Source organism: Gymnoscopelus braueri, assembly GCF_963280865.1.
Source record: "Gymnoscopelus braueri genome assembly, chromosome: 17".
In the NCBI taxonomy this organism is placed as follows: Eukaryota; Metazoa; Chordata; class Actinopteri; order Myctophiformes; family Myctophidae; genus Gymnoscopelus; species Gymnoscopelus braueri.
The window spans coordinates 26590659-26608820 of NC_137617.1; the positions used below are offsets into that span (position 1 = coordinate 26590659).

The following is an 18162-nucleotide window of genomic DNA, read 5'->3' on the forward strand; positions in this document are numbered from 1 at the left end:
ACTGTATAAATGCCTCCTCTTAGTCAATTAGTAAATAAGTAAGCTATTAGTAATTAATGTTTAGATCCTCATTTAATGTATTTTAGGTCAATAAGTCAGTATAGATTTCTTCCATGTTGTATGACTTATTTATGTGCCCAACTCTGGCATTAAACAAGTCATGAATATGATCTTATATGATTGATCTTAAATTAACACTAGCTGAATTTATCACACTAATGAATTTATAGCGCCATAGGCATAAAGTGAGAACATATTTGTTTGTTGTTTTCTTAATAATTGTTCAGATTTATAAATTTAGAGCACTATTCGATTGACCAAGAAAAAAAAAGAGCCAACTGTGAATTTTCTCTTTAGTCACGTGTCTGCATTTTGTTGCATTATTCTCCATAATTAATATTAGTACATAGGCTACAGTATATTTGCTTTGATATAACGATTTTGAGGTACAAATGTTACCTCATATATAAACAATACAGTCAACATACAGTACAGTAGTAGTGTGTATATGTCAGTCTCGCTGTATTCATTCAAACAAAATTAAATTAAAAAACAGAATGCAACATAAACACAATTATTTTTCTGATGTCTTTTTCATTTGTTTTATAAAAATGTCACGCAATAACTTATTTGAAACATTTTTTTTTTTTACTTGTTAAACCCATTTCTCTTTTAGTTAATACTGGAGTGCTGGATGAAATCACAACAAAGGACAAAAGCTGTACCGTACTGTATGCTTTTGAAGGCAGAATAAGAAGTTGTTAAATCACAGAAGTACTAAACAGAGATAATATACCTCTCAGTCATTATATGACAGTCATTGAAGTCACAATACACAATAATGTGTTTGATTTTCTGATTTCGAGGATGTACAATCTTCAAAACTGCCTGGATTAATGCCTTTAAAAGTGACATTTAGTAACAGTACATAAAGACCCAAATCAGTATCACATAACACAACCAACAATTGAAATAAAAAGAACACAAAATTATTTCCTTTTCTTTTTTGTATTAATAAATCTATGTTTTCTAATAGTTTTACGCTATGTTCTGTAATGCCTTTTAAAAAAGCCTTCTTCATCAAACAGTAGGCCTACCGCTTACCTTTATATAGTACCAAAAGGTCAATCCACTATTTGATCTTAAGCACACTTTTGATTTCTTGTCTTGCAATTGGACGTTTCATACTGTATAATGTGTTAATTCCTTTCATTACGTTTTCCTTCCAAACAAACCAAGAAATAGCATCTGGGCTGAAACATCCATAAGCGAGGGACATGCAATGCATATATGATGCACACATGCCCCCCCTCCATCTGTGGCCCACCTCTGTACCATTCACTATACTGTATTTGTAGTGTAAAGGTTATGCTGGGCGACAATTATGGACAAATAGCACGATATCGACATTGTGACAATATGGTGATGTGATGATAATATGTATATTTCAATTTCGAAAATGAGAGAGCAAAAATATATCTATCTACAAGCTCACAACACGTCGCAATGCTATGCGTTGTGAGCTTGCAGATTGGCTATTTCTGTTAATTTTTCAAAGTATAAAATAGGGCTCAAGTGATTAAAACCGCAGGACAAGATTTTTTTTTGTCATATCACAACATGATATCCAAAATCCCAGACGATAGCTAGTCTCATATCACAATATCGATATTAATATTGATATATTGCCCGCACCCCTAGCAGAGGTACAATGATATAGTAAGGTTGTCCAAAATGTCCAGTCCCATTATTACAGTCCCACATCAAAGTGAGCACACGGTATGTCTGAATAAAAGTCGGTGTGCCTCCTGTACGGAAGCATCCAGTTATACAGTATATCTATCTATACCATGACTGTCCACTGCACTTAAACATCACAAGGCCCTTCTTCATCTTCACTTAAACGACCAGGCAGGGTAGCAATGACAATGATAATTATTATCAATAATCTGTTGCATGTAAGGAAGTCAAATTTCTGCTCACATGAAAGGAAACACTTCTGCCAAAGTAATAAGTACCACCAGCGGAATCAGCATCAAAACACTGCCAAGTGAACGTTAACAGTGCATTTATTATATGCAGCAGCTTACCCTCACATATAGCACACCAGGAGCTTTCTAATACACTCTTTGAAATCTGATGGCACAGATACCAAATGTAGCACATCAAGAGAGCAGCCATATGTTGTGTTTTTAGGCTTCATTTATATTCTAGTAGTGTCTCCGTAGGGCTACAGTTGAACCCTGCGCAGAAGATCCGTCTGGTGGGTCACCCACATTTATTGTGGAACATGATTTTGAAAGACATCCGGAGCTAACCAGGCTGGCACGCCATTATGAAAATTATGAGCTTTGTTTCATTTTTTTATTAACCTGATAGTTATTCAATATTCAGAGTTGATCAAATTGGCTTATCTGGAACATTGGTTTCTGTTTTCAGGATTGTTGGCAATAAATGGAAAGCATTGCGGTGTGCACTCCAAGATGTTTCAAAATGTTCCTTTCATATAATAACATTAGTCATTACAGTAGCCGTAAGACTACAGACAAATAGAAGTACAATATCTGATGCCATTAGTCATACTATCAATCATCTACAATTTGAATCCATATTCTCCACTGAGAACAGGCTCATTGTTAATAACCACCACAGACAGCAACTTTTGTGTGTGCGTGTGGTACTATATATATATATATATATATATATATATATATATATATATATATATATATATATATTACTACACGCACAGTATATATGCAGGAAAGTGAAAGAGTGCAACAAAAAGTATAGCAACATCACGTGTAGACATAAAATTGCATTAGTCAGGATATTGTGATGAAAATGACTATGATAAGCCTGATGCTGTTGAAAATTAGTTTTTTGAATTTCCATTTAACTGAAATATGTCTGCGTGCCCCGTTTGTGCTCAATTGCAACAAACATTTTAGATTCACCCTTGATTCATAGTATCTTCTACCCAAAATGGGTCACTTATTTTTCCACATCTTTCCTCAATCCATCCTGCATGGTTTCAACATACTAGGGGGAAAAAATGCATATACTGTAAAGTATAACCTGCAGAGTGGAATAGTGGAGAGTAATGAGTAATGTGTTTGGGTGAAATGCTCCTTCTTTAAGATTAAGGTCAGTTATTTTTGTGGGGGGAAAAACACAAACTTCGCAAAGGCCACCTAAGTGGCAGTAGAGCTTCAAATGAGAATGACTAAAGGTCTGTCAGAACGTGTTAATAGAGCAGATCACACCTATCATTACCAAGATGACTAATGGCTAAACCGCAAACCATACATTCAATCCAGGTTTAGCACAGAGTCCTGAATAATGCCTTACTCCTCACAACTGTTAATTTGGCTGTCCTGTGAAAAAAGCATGCACACTGTATCTTACTTGCAATTAAAACATTTTGTTTCAATAACATGTTTTGATGGCAAGTAAGAAAGGTCGCCTCTCACACATGTGTTGACTGCCTGTTGTGCTCCGATGTGCCTGACCTGTCCACCAACATTATTCAGCAAAGCTGTGCAAATGGCTTGTTATTTATAAATTCAAACGTATTTCTCTGCCATATTGACCCGCCACAACCCAATATATGATCGATTTATTTCACACGTAATGATACATGGCTAGACAACTGTACACATTATATCAAACTAACAAAAATAAAGGAGTACATAGTTGAAACGCAGGAAGCGTAAATGGCATTTAACATATGAAAGTTACACTGTAAAAATGTGGATCGTACAATTGTCATACAACCAAACATTACTATTATTATTATACTGTACATTTCCATTCATTCCGGTCATCCACAAGATGGATGTCAAATCCCTTCTTAGATGCTGCTGTTAAGATATACGTGTCAGATCGTCCTTGTGACAGCATTTTATGGCATGACCATGGTAACCATAAGCAAGGAGGTCATATCAAATTCCTCACTAAAAGCAAATAACTGGCTACTGATCTGATTCAAATAACACATTGTCAACACTTTACTTTGCCCATACAGGTCTTTGCATTGTATTACCTTACTGTGTTTGTTTGTGAAACATCATTTTACCTTTATTTGATGCTGGCATTTAAGTATCAGAGCTGTCGATTCAAAAAAACCAAGTTAGCTGGCTTTTACAAAATACATAATATACTCTCAGAACACAAAAGTTTGTAATGGTCACTGCTGAAGCAACAGACAAAAGTTTGTCAAACAGAGATTCGCGTTTACCATCCTACAACCTAGATGGAGTGTATGTCACAAAGCCAATTCAAAGATTCACAATGAGTGTTGCAATTGAGCCCTTATGTTTCTGAGAAGTAGCCGAACTCAAAACATGTTATCGTATAACCAACTTTCACAATCGCCGTCCCCTGATTATTCACAAAGAAACAAACTATACCAGCTTATACATCCGCCCCCAAAATATCTCTGCATTGGAGTCTGCAATGTTACATATTCAAATGAAAATATATTTATATCATTTGTGGAATTTTCACAGTAGTTTGTACTGCACTGTACCTTTTGTCCTATTATCTGCCTACATAATTTTCACCTTGAGGGAGTCTTTTTTCAGTCGCATGAGAGAGTGTATGTTTTCTGTCGAAGAGAAATGTCTTGAATTCTGCTCTGTAATGTCTGAGATCTTCAGTGTGGTGAATGCTGTGCATGTCTTTTCATCTCGGCTGGCCAACAACAACTTGGGGATTGAGCTACAGTACTTGGAAAGGCTATTTTTTTTCTTTTTCCCTATGAGAATACAACTTGTAGAAACCGCAAGAAACATTTGCTTTGGCACAGATTTACATTGTAGTAATGTCCATTCCTTTAAACTCCATGGCCTGTGATCGTTACTACAAACACAAGTGGGCCATTGTGATAATCCTTGGCTCAGTACACTGTCACTGACCAGTCTATGTGTTTGTGTATTGCCGTGTCAGTCTATCCTCTCCCCTGGTGTAATGTCAATGCACTCTAGTGTTTAATCGTTCCGCGCATAAACCCTGCCATCAATCCCCTCTCTGTTTTTGACTCTTGCTCTCCCTTCCCCTCTCTCTCTCCACTCTTGCTTTGTTTTCAGATCTGGGTTTCTTGGACGTTTTCCTTCGAGCCCCCCTTGAACAGAAGAGGCTCCATTTGGGGATTCTGGTTCTGGCCCATGAAACCCTTGATCGATCCATGTAATCCCATGGTGGGCATTGGGAGAGACATCGGCAGGGGCGGGGACATGGAGGGGTTGGTGTTGGCGCCGTTGCCAGACGTGGCGAGCAGATTTGCCGTGGAGATTGGGACTGATGTGCAGGAGATGGGGATGTCCATGCATTGCTGGTTGCCCTTGTTACTGAGGATGCCCCCGGTTCCCATTCCTTCGCTACCAATGCTAAGACCCATCACGTTGTTGTTGAAATGATGGGACTTGTAGTAATGGTTGAGCGTGTCCGATCGGCCGATGTTGGGGAGGTTGACGATTTCCGGGTGATGTCTCCGCAGAGTTCCGTCTCCTCCGCTGCAGGATTGCATGGTATTACATCCACCAGAGATGCCACTTCCGGTGCCAGCTCCGATTTCATCTTCCACGTTGATGATCTCGATGGCTCGGGCCGGGCCGTGGTGCTTGTGCAGTTGGTGCTGCTTCCTAAGCTTATAGAACACCACCAACATCACAGCAGCCATAAACGTAATGGCCACAAAGCAGCCAATGATAATCTTAGTGGTTTTCATCACATCATCTAGACCCGGAATATTAGTTACATCCATTATGGACACAGTCACTGCCTTTTCAGTAGCTCTGTTGGCTCGTGGGGACAGGGAGGACAGACCAGAGAGGGAGGGCGTTATGGTGACCCCAGGCCGGCCCTGGGGTCGTCCCGGAACAGTAGGACCCGGGAACTCTATTAACGTCTCATTGATATACTGCCTGGCTGAATTCTCTTCTTGTACTGTCTCCACAGTCTCCACGGTCACTGTGGTGAAGTAGCTGTAGGCGTTGGTGGGGTCAGAGGCAGACACATTAAGCACGGCTGTGGCGGTGGTATTGCCAGCGGAGTTAGTCACCATGCAGGTGTACTGGCCAGTGTCTTGCACGGTCACGTTGGTGAAGTTAAGCGTTCCGTCGTGGAGCACCGAGATCCGCACTCGATACGATCCGTGGGTCATCAGGGTGCCATTGGGAGTGAGCCAGTTCACCGACGTCATGGAGGTGCCGGTGCGACATTTCAGCTCGGCGGCCATGCCCTCCGTGACGTTGAGGTCAGTGGGCGGCTCCACGATCACCGGAGCATAGCAGGTGAAGTGACTCTGATCCAGCTCCCCGATGTACCTGCCCTTCAGACCTGGGGGGGCGTGGCAACGGGCACAGCATGTGGTGTTGCTGGGCACCGTCTCCTTCAGCCACCAGCTGAGCCACAGGACATCGCAGTTGCACACCCAGGGGTTGTGGTTGAGGTGCACCCTCTCTAGCTGGTGCAACGGGGTGAAGAGGTCATGGGGCAGGGAGTGCAGGGAGTTGTGGGAAAGGTTGAGCTCCTCCAGGTTCTTGAGGTCGTCGAAGGCGTTGCGCTCGATGACCGACACCCTGGAATGCATCAGCCATAGTTTGCGTAGCGACACCAGGCCCTGAAAGGATCCAGGTCGCACTATCCCCAGCTGGTTCCCAGACAGCTCCAGCTCCTCCAGTCGCACCAGCGGGGTGAGGTTGGGGATGTCCTTCAGGCCACACATGCCCAGGTTCAAGAAACGCAAGTTGACCAGACCCTCAAAGGCGGCCTCGGAGATGAAATCCAGCTTCCTGAGTTCACCGAGGTCGAGGCGACGCAGAGAGGGAACGCGGTGAAAGGCGAAGGCCGGCAGCGTCTCAATGGGGTTGTTCCGTAGCCATAGCTCCCGTAGCTTGCTGAGGTACTCAAAGGCTTGCGACGGAACCACCGTGAGACGGTTGTCAAACAGCTCCAGCGTGTTGAGGTTTGGAAGGCCATTGAAAGCTCCCACCTCAATCTGTCGGATGTGGTTCTTAGAGAGCTGCAGGATTTCCAGGTGCCGAAGATGCTTAAATGTGTCAGACTTGATCACCTGATGTGGGCGACAAATACACATTGGTTTAGTGAATATACACACAGTAAAATGCACGTGGTACACAGGCACACTGTAGCATCACCAAGTGCAATCCTTCTTTTAAAAAATTGTTTGTTTTGTGTGTCCTGCATGCAGGCCAAAGCCATTTAAAGGGCATTTTCAGTGATGTTCAACCTAAATCCCACTGTTCTGATGAGAGATCAAAACTAAAGTGTGGGGAAAAAACTGTGGCTCTGCAAAATGTTGACGTCATGAAACGATTAAACGATGACTTCAAGTGCATCATATCACGTTATTGTTTCACGACCTAAACATTTCACAGAGATATACACAGAAATCATTCATTTTATTGCCATATTCTATTATTGATCTTCTCACAGCAGAACAACGCGATTTAGGTTATAAATGGGTGATGTTTAGCCCATGTTTACCTGAATGGTATTCTCCTGTAGATTGAGGTATCTTGTGTTCTCTGAAATACTCTCAGGTACTTGATCGAGAGTCTTCCTCGTACAGATGACACGGCTCGCCTGATTGGAGCAGGTACAGGGGCTGGGGCATGGGGGTGCTGCCTCCGTCAGCTGAGGTCCATGGTTGTGGAACCACAACAAGAGCTGGACCAACCAGAGGAGGGGGGAGGGGGCACAGGGGCCGGTCACCATGACAACACGCATGGCAACTGAGTCATGACCCGCCCCTATTCCAATGATGTCTGTAAGTCACCTCCAAACTGAGAAAATTAAGTGCTTTTGTTGGTGCTCATTATTCTACGCTCCCATTCTTGAGGTTTTTTTTGCTTCAAGCAGTCCCTTTAAAATACTGTGTGAAAGAGGGCGATGTTATATTAAAAACTCTGCCTGTTTATCATTAATGGATTCTCATTTTACTTGGCTCATGTTTGTTTGAATATCAAACGCCTTGTATTTTTCAGCATGTCATTTTTAGGGAACTATGAATTTAGTTCCCATGACATTTATTGGAGTAGAGTAAATTGTGGGGAGGGACTTGCTCTTGAAAGAGATGTCTCTGTGGAGGTTGAGGCTCGTCTGGGAGAGAAAGAGAGAGAAAGAGACAGAGACAGGGAGAGGGTCAAATAAGTACACCGTGCAGTAAGACTTTAACATATTGCTACAAGCATATACAGTACATGCAAATACACTCAGCCTAGAATCTAAGTCAGGACAGCTTAGGGTACCATTGTCATGTGAATACAGGATATCATGGAGTGAATGTGCCAGACCGCATGGAAAGCCAAGATGGGTTTTACGTTAAGACTGAAGCAGTGGCTCTCAAATCCTGTCCTGCAGTCTAACTGGTGAGTCAGCTGCCATTTTATTCTCAGGTTGAGGTAAACATCTGGGTCACGCAAAAACAATTCTAAGAGCTCAAGCTGGATCATGAGCGCTGCAGCAGTCCCATTAAGATGACAGCAACATGGATTTTAGCCCGGAGTCTCACCCGAGTTTCATTGCATACACAGATAAATCCTGAGTGTTATATTAGCACTCAGGATTTTACTATGTACTGGCTAGACACACAAGCACGTTTAAAATATAAACAATTAATGCACAGAGATATCACATGCCCTCTAAAAGGAAATGTGCGAGCGCACGCACGCACGCACGCACGCACACACACACACACACACACACACACACACACACACACACACACACACACACACACACACACACACACACACACACACACACACACACACACACACACACACACACACACACACACACACACACACCTCTGCATTGTTTTTGTTATGCCTGAGCCTACAGTACGTTATCTTTGCTCGTTTGTTGTCAGGTTAGGACAGGAGGCCCACCGATGACAGTGTTGACATATCGTAGTGTGTGCATAGGGGTCATTGTCGTGCACATGCGCACACACGCGCGCGTGCGCACACACACACACTCACTCACTCACACACACACACACACACACACACACACACACACACACACACACACACACACACACACACACACACACACACACACACCTCTGCATTGTTTTTGTTATGCCTGAGCCTACAGTACGTTATCTTTGCTCGTTTGTTGTCAGGTTAGGACAGGAGGCCCACCGATGACAGTGTTGACATATCGTAGTGTGTGCATAGGGGTCATTGTCGTGCACATGCGCACACACGCGCGCGTGCGCACACACACACACACACTCACTCACACACACACACACACACGTTTAATACATTTTATGTTATATAAAAGATAGATGATGGAGAGCTATATTTTTCCAAAAGCATTTCTTTTTAATGAAATGCAATGAAAATGAATTGCTTGTCACCTCTCTGCTCTCCTCTGTTTTAGACCTATGATAGAGAGATGAGGATTACACGACACAATTTACACACATCTGCTAATCCTGGGGTATGGTATATTTAACCGCCTAAACCGTATATACTTAGTTGACCGGGGTTCTTCCAGGGCTCTATCCTTTGCCCCTATAGTTTCCCCACTACGCCAAATCGATTTGTCGAAAATAGCCAATCTACAAGCTCACAAAGCGCCGCAACGCCCCTGAATATTGACGCAAGGGTCCGTGTGGTTAAGCAATAAATCACGACAGGCAATGGTAAGGGGCATTGAGATCAAAGTTCACCATAAAGGTTGTTTTGGATTTCACCTTGACCTACATTTAGCAGTCTAACGTGGAGTTTTAGCCGTAGAGGTGACATAGAACTGTACTCAATGGTGTAACGTAACTAAGTACATTTACTCAAGTACTGTACTTAAGTACAAAGGTATTTTTTCTTTACTGGAGTATTTCCAATTTTCAATACTTGTACTTCTACTCATCTCAGAGGCAAATATTGTACTTTTAATCCACTACAATTATTTGTAAACTTTAGTTACTAGTTACTTTGCAGATATCAATTATTATATTATAAAACATACATTAACCACTTAAGCCCTATTTTATGCCTAGGCTATTTGAAAATAGCCGATCTACAAGCCCACAACGCGTCAACGCGTCGCACTGTGACCTTGTAGATCTGCTATTCTCGCCGAATGCTCACCCCAGAAGGGAGACCAGGGTTCATGTGGTTAATTAAGAGTGGTATGCAGCTATTCATCAGCTAGATCAGTGAAACTTTTTAGCCCAAGACCCAAAAGAGAAATTAGACATTTGCCTGGGAAACTAGTGAAAATAGCAGATCTACAAGCTCACAACGCGGTGCTGTAGATCTACTATTTTCACTACTTCTTAAACTTAAAAAAAAAGAAAAAATAGATATATTGGTCCACAACCCAAAGATGGGTCCCGACCCACTGCTTGGGAAACAGTGAGCTAGATGATTGGAGTGCACTTTTGTTCCATCAACTACTTTTATATTGTGCCTGTGTCTCACCGCAGGTCAGGCTTTGGTGACACTGCCTCTTCTAGATGCCTTGTTCCAGAACCCCGGAAGGGCTCGGCCAAGTGTGGTCAAGTTGGAGGGTTCTTATATAGTAGTTTGGGGAAAAGCTATTTTTAGTATCCTTAGGTAGGAACACTTCATTAAAAATGTATTTTGTGATATTTGAGTGATCACTTATTTAATATACCTAATTATTATGATCCAGGTTAGATCTGTGAGATAACTGATTATCAACTAGTATCTCTCACTATCTGTAGGATAAGCCAGGGGGTCTGTGCGTAAAGTAAGCAGAAGGCTGGGGCTGGGCAATTAACCGAAAATATATCGAAACTGATGTTTAGAACCAATAACCGAGTTAATCTTGCACATGTAGGTTAATCGATAAGGAAAGGTTTTTCATTAAAAAGAACATTATACCAAATCGACACAAAACGATAAAAAAAAATGATTTTTTATAACATACCAAATTGATTAATCTTATTAAACACATAATCCTGTATTATACTTTGTTGTACAATGGTGTCAACAATAGTGAAAATAGCAGATCTGCAAGACATAGCTCGTAGATTAAGCTTGTAGCAGATCTGCTATGAGGCAAACGTTCTAAATAATCAGGATATTGATTTGAAATCATATGGCCCACCCAGCCCCACAGGAGGCTGGAGCTCTTCGAGATCAAATCATACCGGCCTTGTTGATAGAGAGAGGCCAGATTGCGGTCTCCTGCAGAGGGCTTCACATTTAAAGGGCATATAGCCTGAAAGCGCAGATTTGAATTTCGCTTACACATATTTTTGCCTTTTTAAGTTTTGTAGGGTTTTTTTTTCCCATCAGTTGGCCATTCTGTCTACATGGTACATTTATTTCATGGGAATTCACTGCTGGAAAATAAATAAAACTAAACAAAAAAAAAACACCAGGACTGCAGAACCGTTTCAAATAACTCTTTTTATGTGGCTGAGCTCCTTGGTCAACCTTATCATAGTGTCTCATATAGTCAAGAATGTAACTCTGTGTTAGGTTAAATGACCTGACTCGTTACATACAAATGCCTAATGGCGTCAGATGCAGAGGCTCATGTCCTGCATGATACAGCACCCATAAGTGGTGTGCATTATGCAGCAATTACAATATTCTGGGATAGTGTTTTGGTCCTGAAACCTTGCTGCCTGTACACACAATTCTGTACACACAATTCACACAGTGTAAGCTGGCCATAATCACACAAAATTCCCATGGACTGAGTGGATAAATCCTTGCCAAAAATAAAACAATGACAAAATGTTGAGCAACAAAGGAGGAGGGTGAAAACATGAAATTCCTTTGATTCCTTTAACCACAGAATGCCAGTAAACTGTAATTAATAGCCAATTTGAATTAAATGTTTATTGTCTTGTCATAATTTGTGTGGCAGACAGGAAAGACATAAGGAAAACCATGCCAAATCAACACAACTGCATAATGCAGATAAATAACAGCTGATAAGACCAGAGTGAAATGGAAATGAGTGAGAGCTAGGTACACACACCTACAGTACAGAGAGAAATGGCTGCAAGCAACAGACTCCCTAAATGTAGAAAATTTGGTCAAGCGGCTGCCCAATTAATGCTTCCACCACGAGAGAGAAACGGCTCACTGCGTGTTCAAACACTTTGGGTTTTCTACCTACTAAGTACCATCCTGTCACTAAAACCTGTCCCGTCTGATCAAAGGGGACAAGCTATTAGGCTACTTTTAGCTCACTGAGTAAAATGCTGTCACTTTTTTGGGGGGGAAGAGACTTTTTGACGACCCTTTGGATTCCTCCAGCATTTTTACACCATGATAGACATGGCGTTTTAAAAGGTTTAATGGCAGCCCTTTAGCATCCCCTCTCTCTCCTATGCAGCGGATGCATGCGCTCCTAGAAACATGGTTGCTGTGGCAACCCGGCTCACTCACCATCTTGTGTTTCAGTGTCCAGTGCCCTGTTCTACAATACTGTACTGTATGTGGCTAACCTTGTATGAACACGAGTCCCACTAAAAAATTGTCAACAACAAACGAGTCAAAAGAATCGGAGTTCAAATGAATAATTTAATGCATTCGCTTTTCTAGCCTTTTTTTTTGCCCAGTTTAAAATAAGCCATGTTTCTCAGTAGAATCCTGCACTGCAGGGCAAAAGACGGAAAGTCAAAAACGCTGTGAGGTTAAATATGAGGATTCAATATTTATTTACTTTAATCTGCCTTTCGAATAAAGAGATTTTATTAGCAGGTAACATAACCTAAATATACACTTCCCAAAAGTCCAAGGAATCCACAGAACGATATGCAGAGTGTGAGCTTGAACTTTGGCCCTCATTTAGACAACAAAAGGAATACATGCACCACAGATCTTCCTGTACAAAGGCTGAGGACTGGGTCAACAACAGACTTGACTAAAACATTGCGGTGAGAACACTTAAAACAGCCATTAAGAAAGCTCATAAGGGAGCGTATGCTAAATATAGACTTTTTGAAATGTCCCACTCCATAGCCATACATCCCTCAAACACTTCACTAACGCACGTACGCACACACACACAAACACACATTTTACACCCGATGTAATTGCAAAATTGTGTCAGTCTCTATTCCATAGCCCTCATTATGTGGATTTCCTAGAGGACTCTCATCCCTGCTGTATGCACCAAGCAGTCACACTCAGTTATTGTTGTGCATCCCATAAATTCACAATGTCAGATTTGTTTTTGTGTTTTTCTGAGTGGCTTTCTCTATTCAAACTGTGCGATCCACATCCATGACTTGACAGTTCAAAGGATGATCTCTGGATGAGAAGACAAAAACACCTCAACACAGAGATAATCAGTTGATTGTATCACCGTTTCTCAATGTCTGGTCCGGGGCCCCACCAGGTATCCAAATGGACCCCCTGTGAGTTCTGTAACTCTGTGAGTGTACAAATGGAAATATTTGTAATCTTTGGGACCCCAATCTACTGTAAAATTCTTGGGGTTAATCTCACTCTGAGAATGTACAAATGTTGCCATTTGTACACTCTCAGAGTGGGGTCATTTTGGACCCCTTGGTCCCTGGACTCGATGTTGAGAACCATTGGATTATATGCTTACTTTGGCCAGTGATCCCACAAATGGAGGAATTTGTTTTAGAGCAGAGAGAAATGCTGTGTAAATTGCATCTATATTTGACACCCTGCAAACCAAAATAAGCAGGTGTACGACCCTTGAACCCTACAATGGTTGTGTATTGTGATGGTATTTTGAACAGAATTTAAGACAGTGCCAAGCTCCCACCTCAACCCACCTCTCATTCTCACAAAACATAAGTGGCTAGTGACCATGAGAGAGGTAATGATGGGGGGAAAAATCGTTAATGTCCATCCTTGGAAATATATGGATGGTATACCAATAAATAATTCAGAATTACAGAAAGGCACTTACTATATAAGCTTCGATATTTAAAAATATCTATGTTTTTTTTTCTATCAGCAATGGATCAAAACCAAAGGCTTAGGCAACTAACCATTATTGTCCATCTGATATTTCTCTTGGCAGGTCGAAAGATGTGGAAATAGCAATGACCTTTCTCAGCAATGCATGTCAAAAGAATAAGCTACAGTATCAAATGCCATACTTGGAATGAATCAGCAAACAGTCTTGTTATTGTATTAACTCACCCTCTAAATGTTGTCAATGCTGATCTGATCCTGTAGATACACCACATGACAGGAAACGAGCAACAATGTACATGTCTCCTCATGGGCTTGGATTTTATTAATGTTCTATAAGGCCTGTTACCAACCAATATTAGTGTGTTTTACTTTCACTTGACTGAAATCAATGAGTTTTTTTTCACTCTGCATTTTTCTTATCCCTGATCTTAGCCCTTTGCTCATGTCAATAGCTGGTTGCAACGGTGTAGATATTGATCTATTCAATCAGGCCTAAGAGAGAGCGCTCAGTCGTGAAAAGACAAATTAGCTGCAAGCTGCTGACCAATTGCTACAACCCAATCACATCATTGTAATGGCATGACTCTATCAATGGCTCGTTCCCCACAAACTGAATCATTATGGTTTATGCAGAGGCACAAAAAAAAATCATAATTGGTGGCGTGGTATTTCTATTTAACCACTTAATTAAACCCCAGCGTCCGTATATATTGTGGGGAAAGCATCCACAGAAAATAGCAGATTGACAAGCTCACAAAGCGTTGCCTTGAAACGTGTTGTGAGCTTGTCGATCGGCTATTTTCAGCGAAAGCTTTCCCCACAATAACAGAAAACTGAAAATCCACTAGTATGGCGCCCTGAGGGACTCCGCTCAACCATATATGGGTTTTTAAGTGGTTAATAAACATTTAGGGATCGAGGATAATGTGTTTGGGGTGTTATCTGTAGCCTGCACAAGGCCCAATTAGACCTCATGTATTTACAGCTGGTCTAGAAGGAACACAAAGCGACACAGGTGCAGCAGGGCTAACATCATCTACAGTAACTATGACAACACTAAATTGATTCAGAACGTGGGAAATCGAGATAGGACGAGGCGCTGTGTTCTCCAGTATTGTGAGAACCGGTATACGATTATTTGAAAATAAATCAACTAAAAAAGGACAAAACCATTTACCCAGCTTTAATCTTTGACCAGTGATATAGCCTTTTTTCTTTTTTTTTAATTAATCAATTCTCTGATATATATAGCCTAATCATGGGGGGTCATACCTTCCTAATAACCAGTCAAACCATTATTTTTTCAAATAAAACCACACAATCTCTTCTCGTGAAGCTCCTAGGATGATATGTCTTACAATTCCGTTATAACAGAATGGCCTTATTCATCTATGCAGCTGCGCGTCGCTACGGCGCACCTTCTCTGGAACGCAATTGAAATTCTGAATAGGCCTAATTCTGCACATGCTGCATTACAAAATGGCTTGCATCCATTCTCTCCTCTTCTGGGTAATGACAACACATTTGGACACAAAAATATATAACAGCAGCAACACCACCACCAATAATAGACTGAATCTTCCTTGGGAAATAATGTCAGTGGTTAATGTGTTATTAGTATGCTTACCGTACATAAGGTATCATTTGATTTCCAACACCTTTTCAGGATCTATCGTGTAAATTCCACTGACATCGACACTGAATGCAATTCTGTCATTATTTGACATTTTTTTCCCTTCGTAAGCCTATACTCCTTTCCATTCGTGGCACATTCACCCATTTCATCATTCCTATTAATTGATCCCAGCATCCTAACAGATGGTACAGTAGGTATGAAATGCAATCATTGCGATCGGCCATTTCAAACCTTTTCTACCTGTGTGCATCCGACAGATCATAGACATACCTTAACGTTTCCGTGGCTGATCGTGGGGTTCGACGGTTTTTCTCTCCTTCTCGTCAGTGTTTTAACCTCTCTATCTATCTCCCCCGTTTCTCTCTTCCCTACATTGATCCGCTCGTTTCCATCCAGGCTATATATGAGCTTGCCTCTTGTGTCTTTTCCTCTTTCCGCAGCGCCAACGCAACGAGGGGAGGCTATACGGCGATATGGCAGCTTGAAAAAGATGAGCAACACAATCCACACAGCGGAGAATGTAGTGTTCGGATGGAGAATATTGAAGATTGTGGTGCGTTATTTTCACTCAAGGAGCCACGTTTTAGAATGAGCGCATCCGAGCGCCGAGCTCATCCTTGGAGACGCGCATACAGGCAGCAAACGGGACGGCGCCCGCTGGGCAGAGCATTTTGCGTCCAGCATAAGCGGCTCTTTACGCACATTCCGTATGTTCGAATCTGAATCCCACTAAGTGAGCATTGGAGGAGGAAGGAGAAGAAGAGGAGGAGGAGGAGGAGGAAGAAGGACCAACAGTTCATGGAAATAAAAGCCAGAGCTCATCAGGTGCATTGAATGATTTAGGTTATGATTTAGTAGCATGTAGTCCTGAGTAAAAAGGTCGTTTTAGGATTGCCTCTAGTTTGTAGGTTTATTGGTCTCAAGAGGTTTTATAATCATGCCCCCTCAGTAGCACAGCATTCCATGATCAGCAGGAGGAATTGATCCCATTCAGTCATGTTAAAAATGATTGATGGTGATGATTTTAGGCAGGTTTCCATTGATTTTGGTACATTTTCAGATTTTGGTCTGTTTTTCAGATTATTCATCAGTTGTTGGATCAGTTAGATGCAGTTTAAAGTGGGCATGCAGAAATACTAGGCTATTTCTGGCCAATGCAATCATAGTATTGAGATTGTCCCTAAACCCCATAAACTTTATTTGGTTATTTACTACTGTGCATATTTCTAATTAATGCGCATTGCCAACACATACATTTTGGTAATGACATGAGTAAACTTGGCTCCTACTGACGAGGCTTTGCAATCCTAACTGATAATTCACTTCTTCACCCCAAAGTAGTTCTCAATCAGGACTGGGGTCTATATGCATTAATTTATACCCACCATCCAAACTGCAGTGTCATTCCCCTCTACATTATCCACACTTGGAGAGCAAGCCTTTGACAGGCCCTGAGGTTTGTTTACTGAACCCAAACTTTAACAGTTCCTGGGAAAACCTTCAAATGCACTTAAGAAACATTTGCAGAGCACTAAAATGCAGTTGGAAAATAATAAAAAGTTCCAGAGTTAAGCACTTGTGGACTGCTGTGCATTTCCAATTAGTGAATTGGAAAGGATGTAGGAACGGTAATAGCCAATAAAGATTGTGTTAGTCCATAAAGATGCCTTTTTCTTTCACTAGAGGCCCTGTATATATACCAGTATCGATCATTGCCGTGCGTACATGTGTGTGTGTCCTCACATGTCAAATGCCTCGGCAACCCACTTTATGCCACAGGCGTATTCTGCCAATAAGAAGCTATTACTTATAACGAATCTGATGGTGCAAAATCAGCCACGTACTGTATAGCTCAACCTTACCAAATTAACTCATGCAGACTGATCCTAAACACTCCTCATTCTGCCTCAGCTCATACTGTAAGGTCAAAGGACACACCGTAGCAGATATGTTCCACAAAGCCCCCCCCACCCCACCCCCCCCACAAAGGTACAACACACTCTCCTCTCATAATCTCTCTCCTTCATTCCTTCACCCTCTCCTCCCTTTGCTCCTCCATTCCTCCCCCGCCCTCCCTGTGAATGCCGTAGTGAGCATTGTTCACAACCGCTAGCTTTTGCCGAAAGCCGCACAGCAATGAGGTCTCTGTGCCTTTTGCCTCTCTCTTCCTCTCCTCTTTCGCCCTCCCTCTCCCCTCTCCGTCGCCCGTCTCCCACCCCTCTCTCTACCTCCCTCCCCCCTCTCTCTCTCCCCCCCCCTCTCTCTCTCTCTCTCTCTATTAAATTTCCAGTCACACAGTGGTGCAGAGGATATTCCTCCTTTCCCTCTCTCTTGTGATCCTGCTCATTTCCCCCACACTGGTGCTGAAATCTCACCCCTCATCCGAGCTCTCTCTCTCTCTCTCTCTCTCTCTCTCTCCCTTCCTGGCTTCCGTTCAATGCCTCCTCTCGCTCTCCTCTTCCCTCTGTACATCTTTTTTTTTTTTGCCTTCCAACCCCCGCGCCATTTCAAATGATTCCACGCCACCAATGCCAAACCTGCACCCCCGGCCCCCCCCCCCCCGCCACACACTTTTTTTTCCACACTCTGCCCTCACTGTGT

General features: G+C 42.1%; 1 protein-coding gene across 1 annotated transcript; it reads right to left on the minus strand.

The window, feature by feature from the left end:
* Positions 1–3645: 3645 nt before the first annotated feature.
* On the minus strand, positions 3646–16225 carry lrrc4bb (leucine rich repeat containing 4Bb). Its single transcript, XM_080456311.1, has 3 exons — positions 15832–16225; positions 7513–8127; positions 3646–7078 (listed from the first exon to the last, which is right to left on the minus strand). The coding sequence occupies exons 2-3, from the start codon at positions 7753–7755 to the stop codon at positions 5087–5089; spliced, it is 2235 nt and encodes a 744-aa protein (XP_080312437.1). The 5' UTR covers positions 7756–8127; positions 15832–16225; the 3' UTR covers positions 3646–5086.
* Positions 16226–18162: the final 1937 nt, after the last annotated feature.

Coding starts and splice junctions, on each gene's coding strand:
- lrrc4bb (XM_080456311.1), bottom strand. CDS start 7,755: ATGCGTGTTGTCATGGTGACCGGCCCCTGTGCCCCCTCCCCCCTCCTC. Junction 7,079..7,512: donor TACAGGAGAATACCATTCAG/GTAAACATGGGC, acceptor CGCCCACATCAG/GTGATCAAGTCTGACACATT.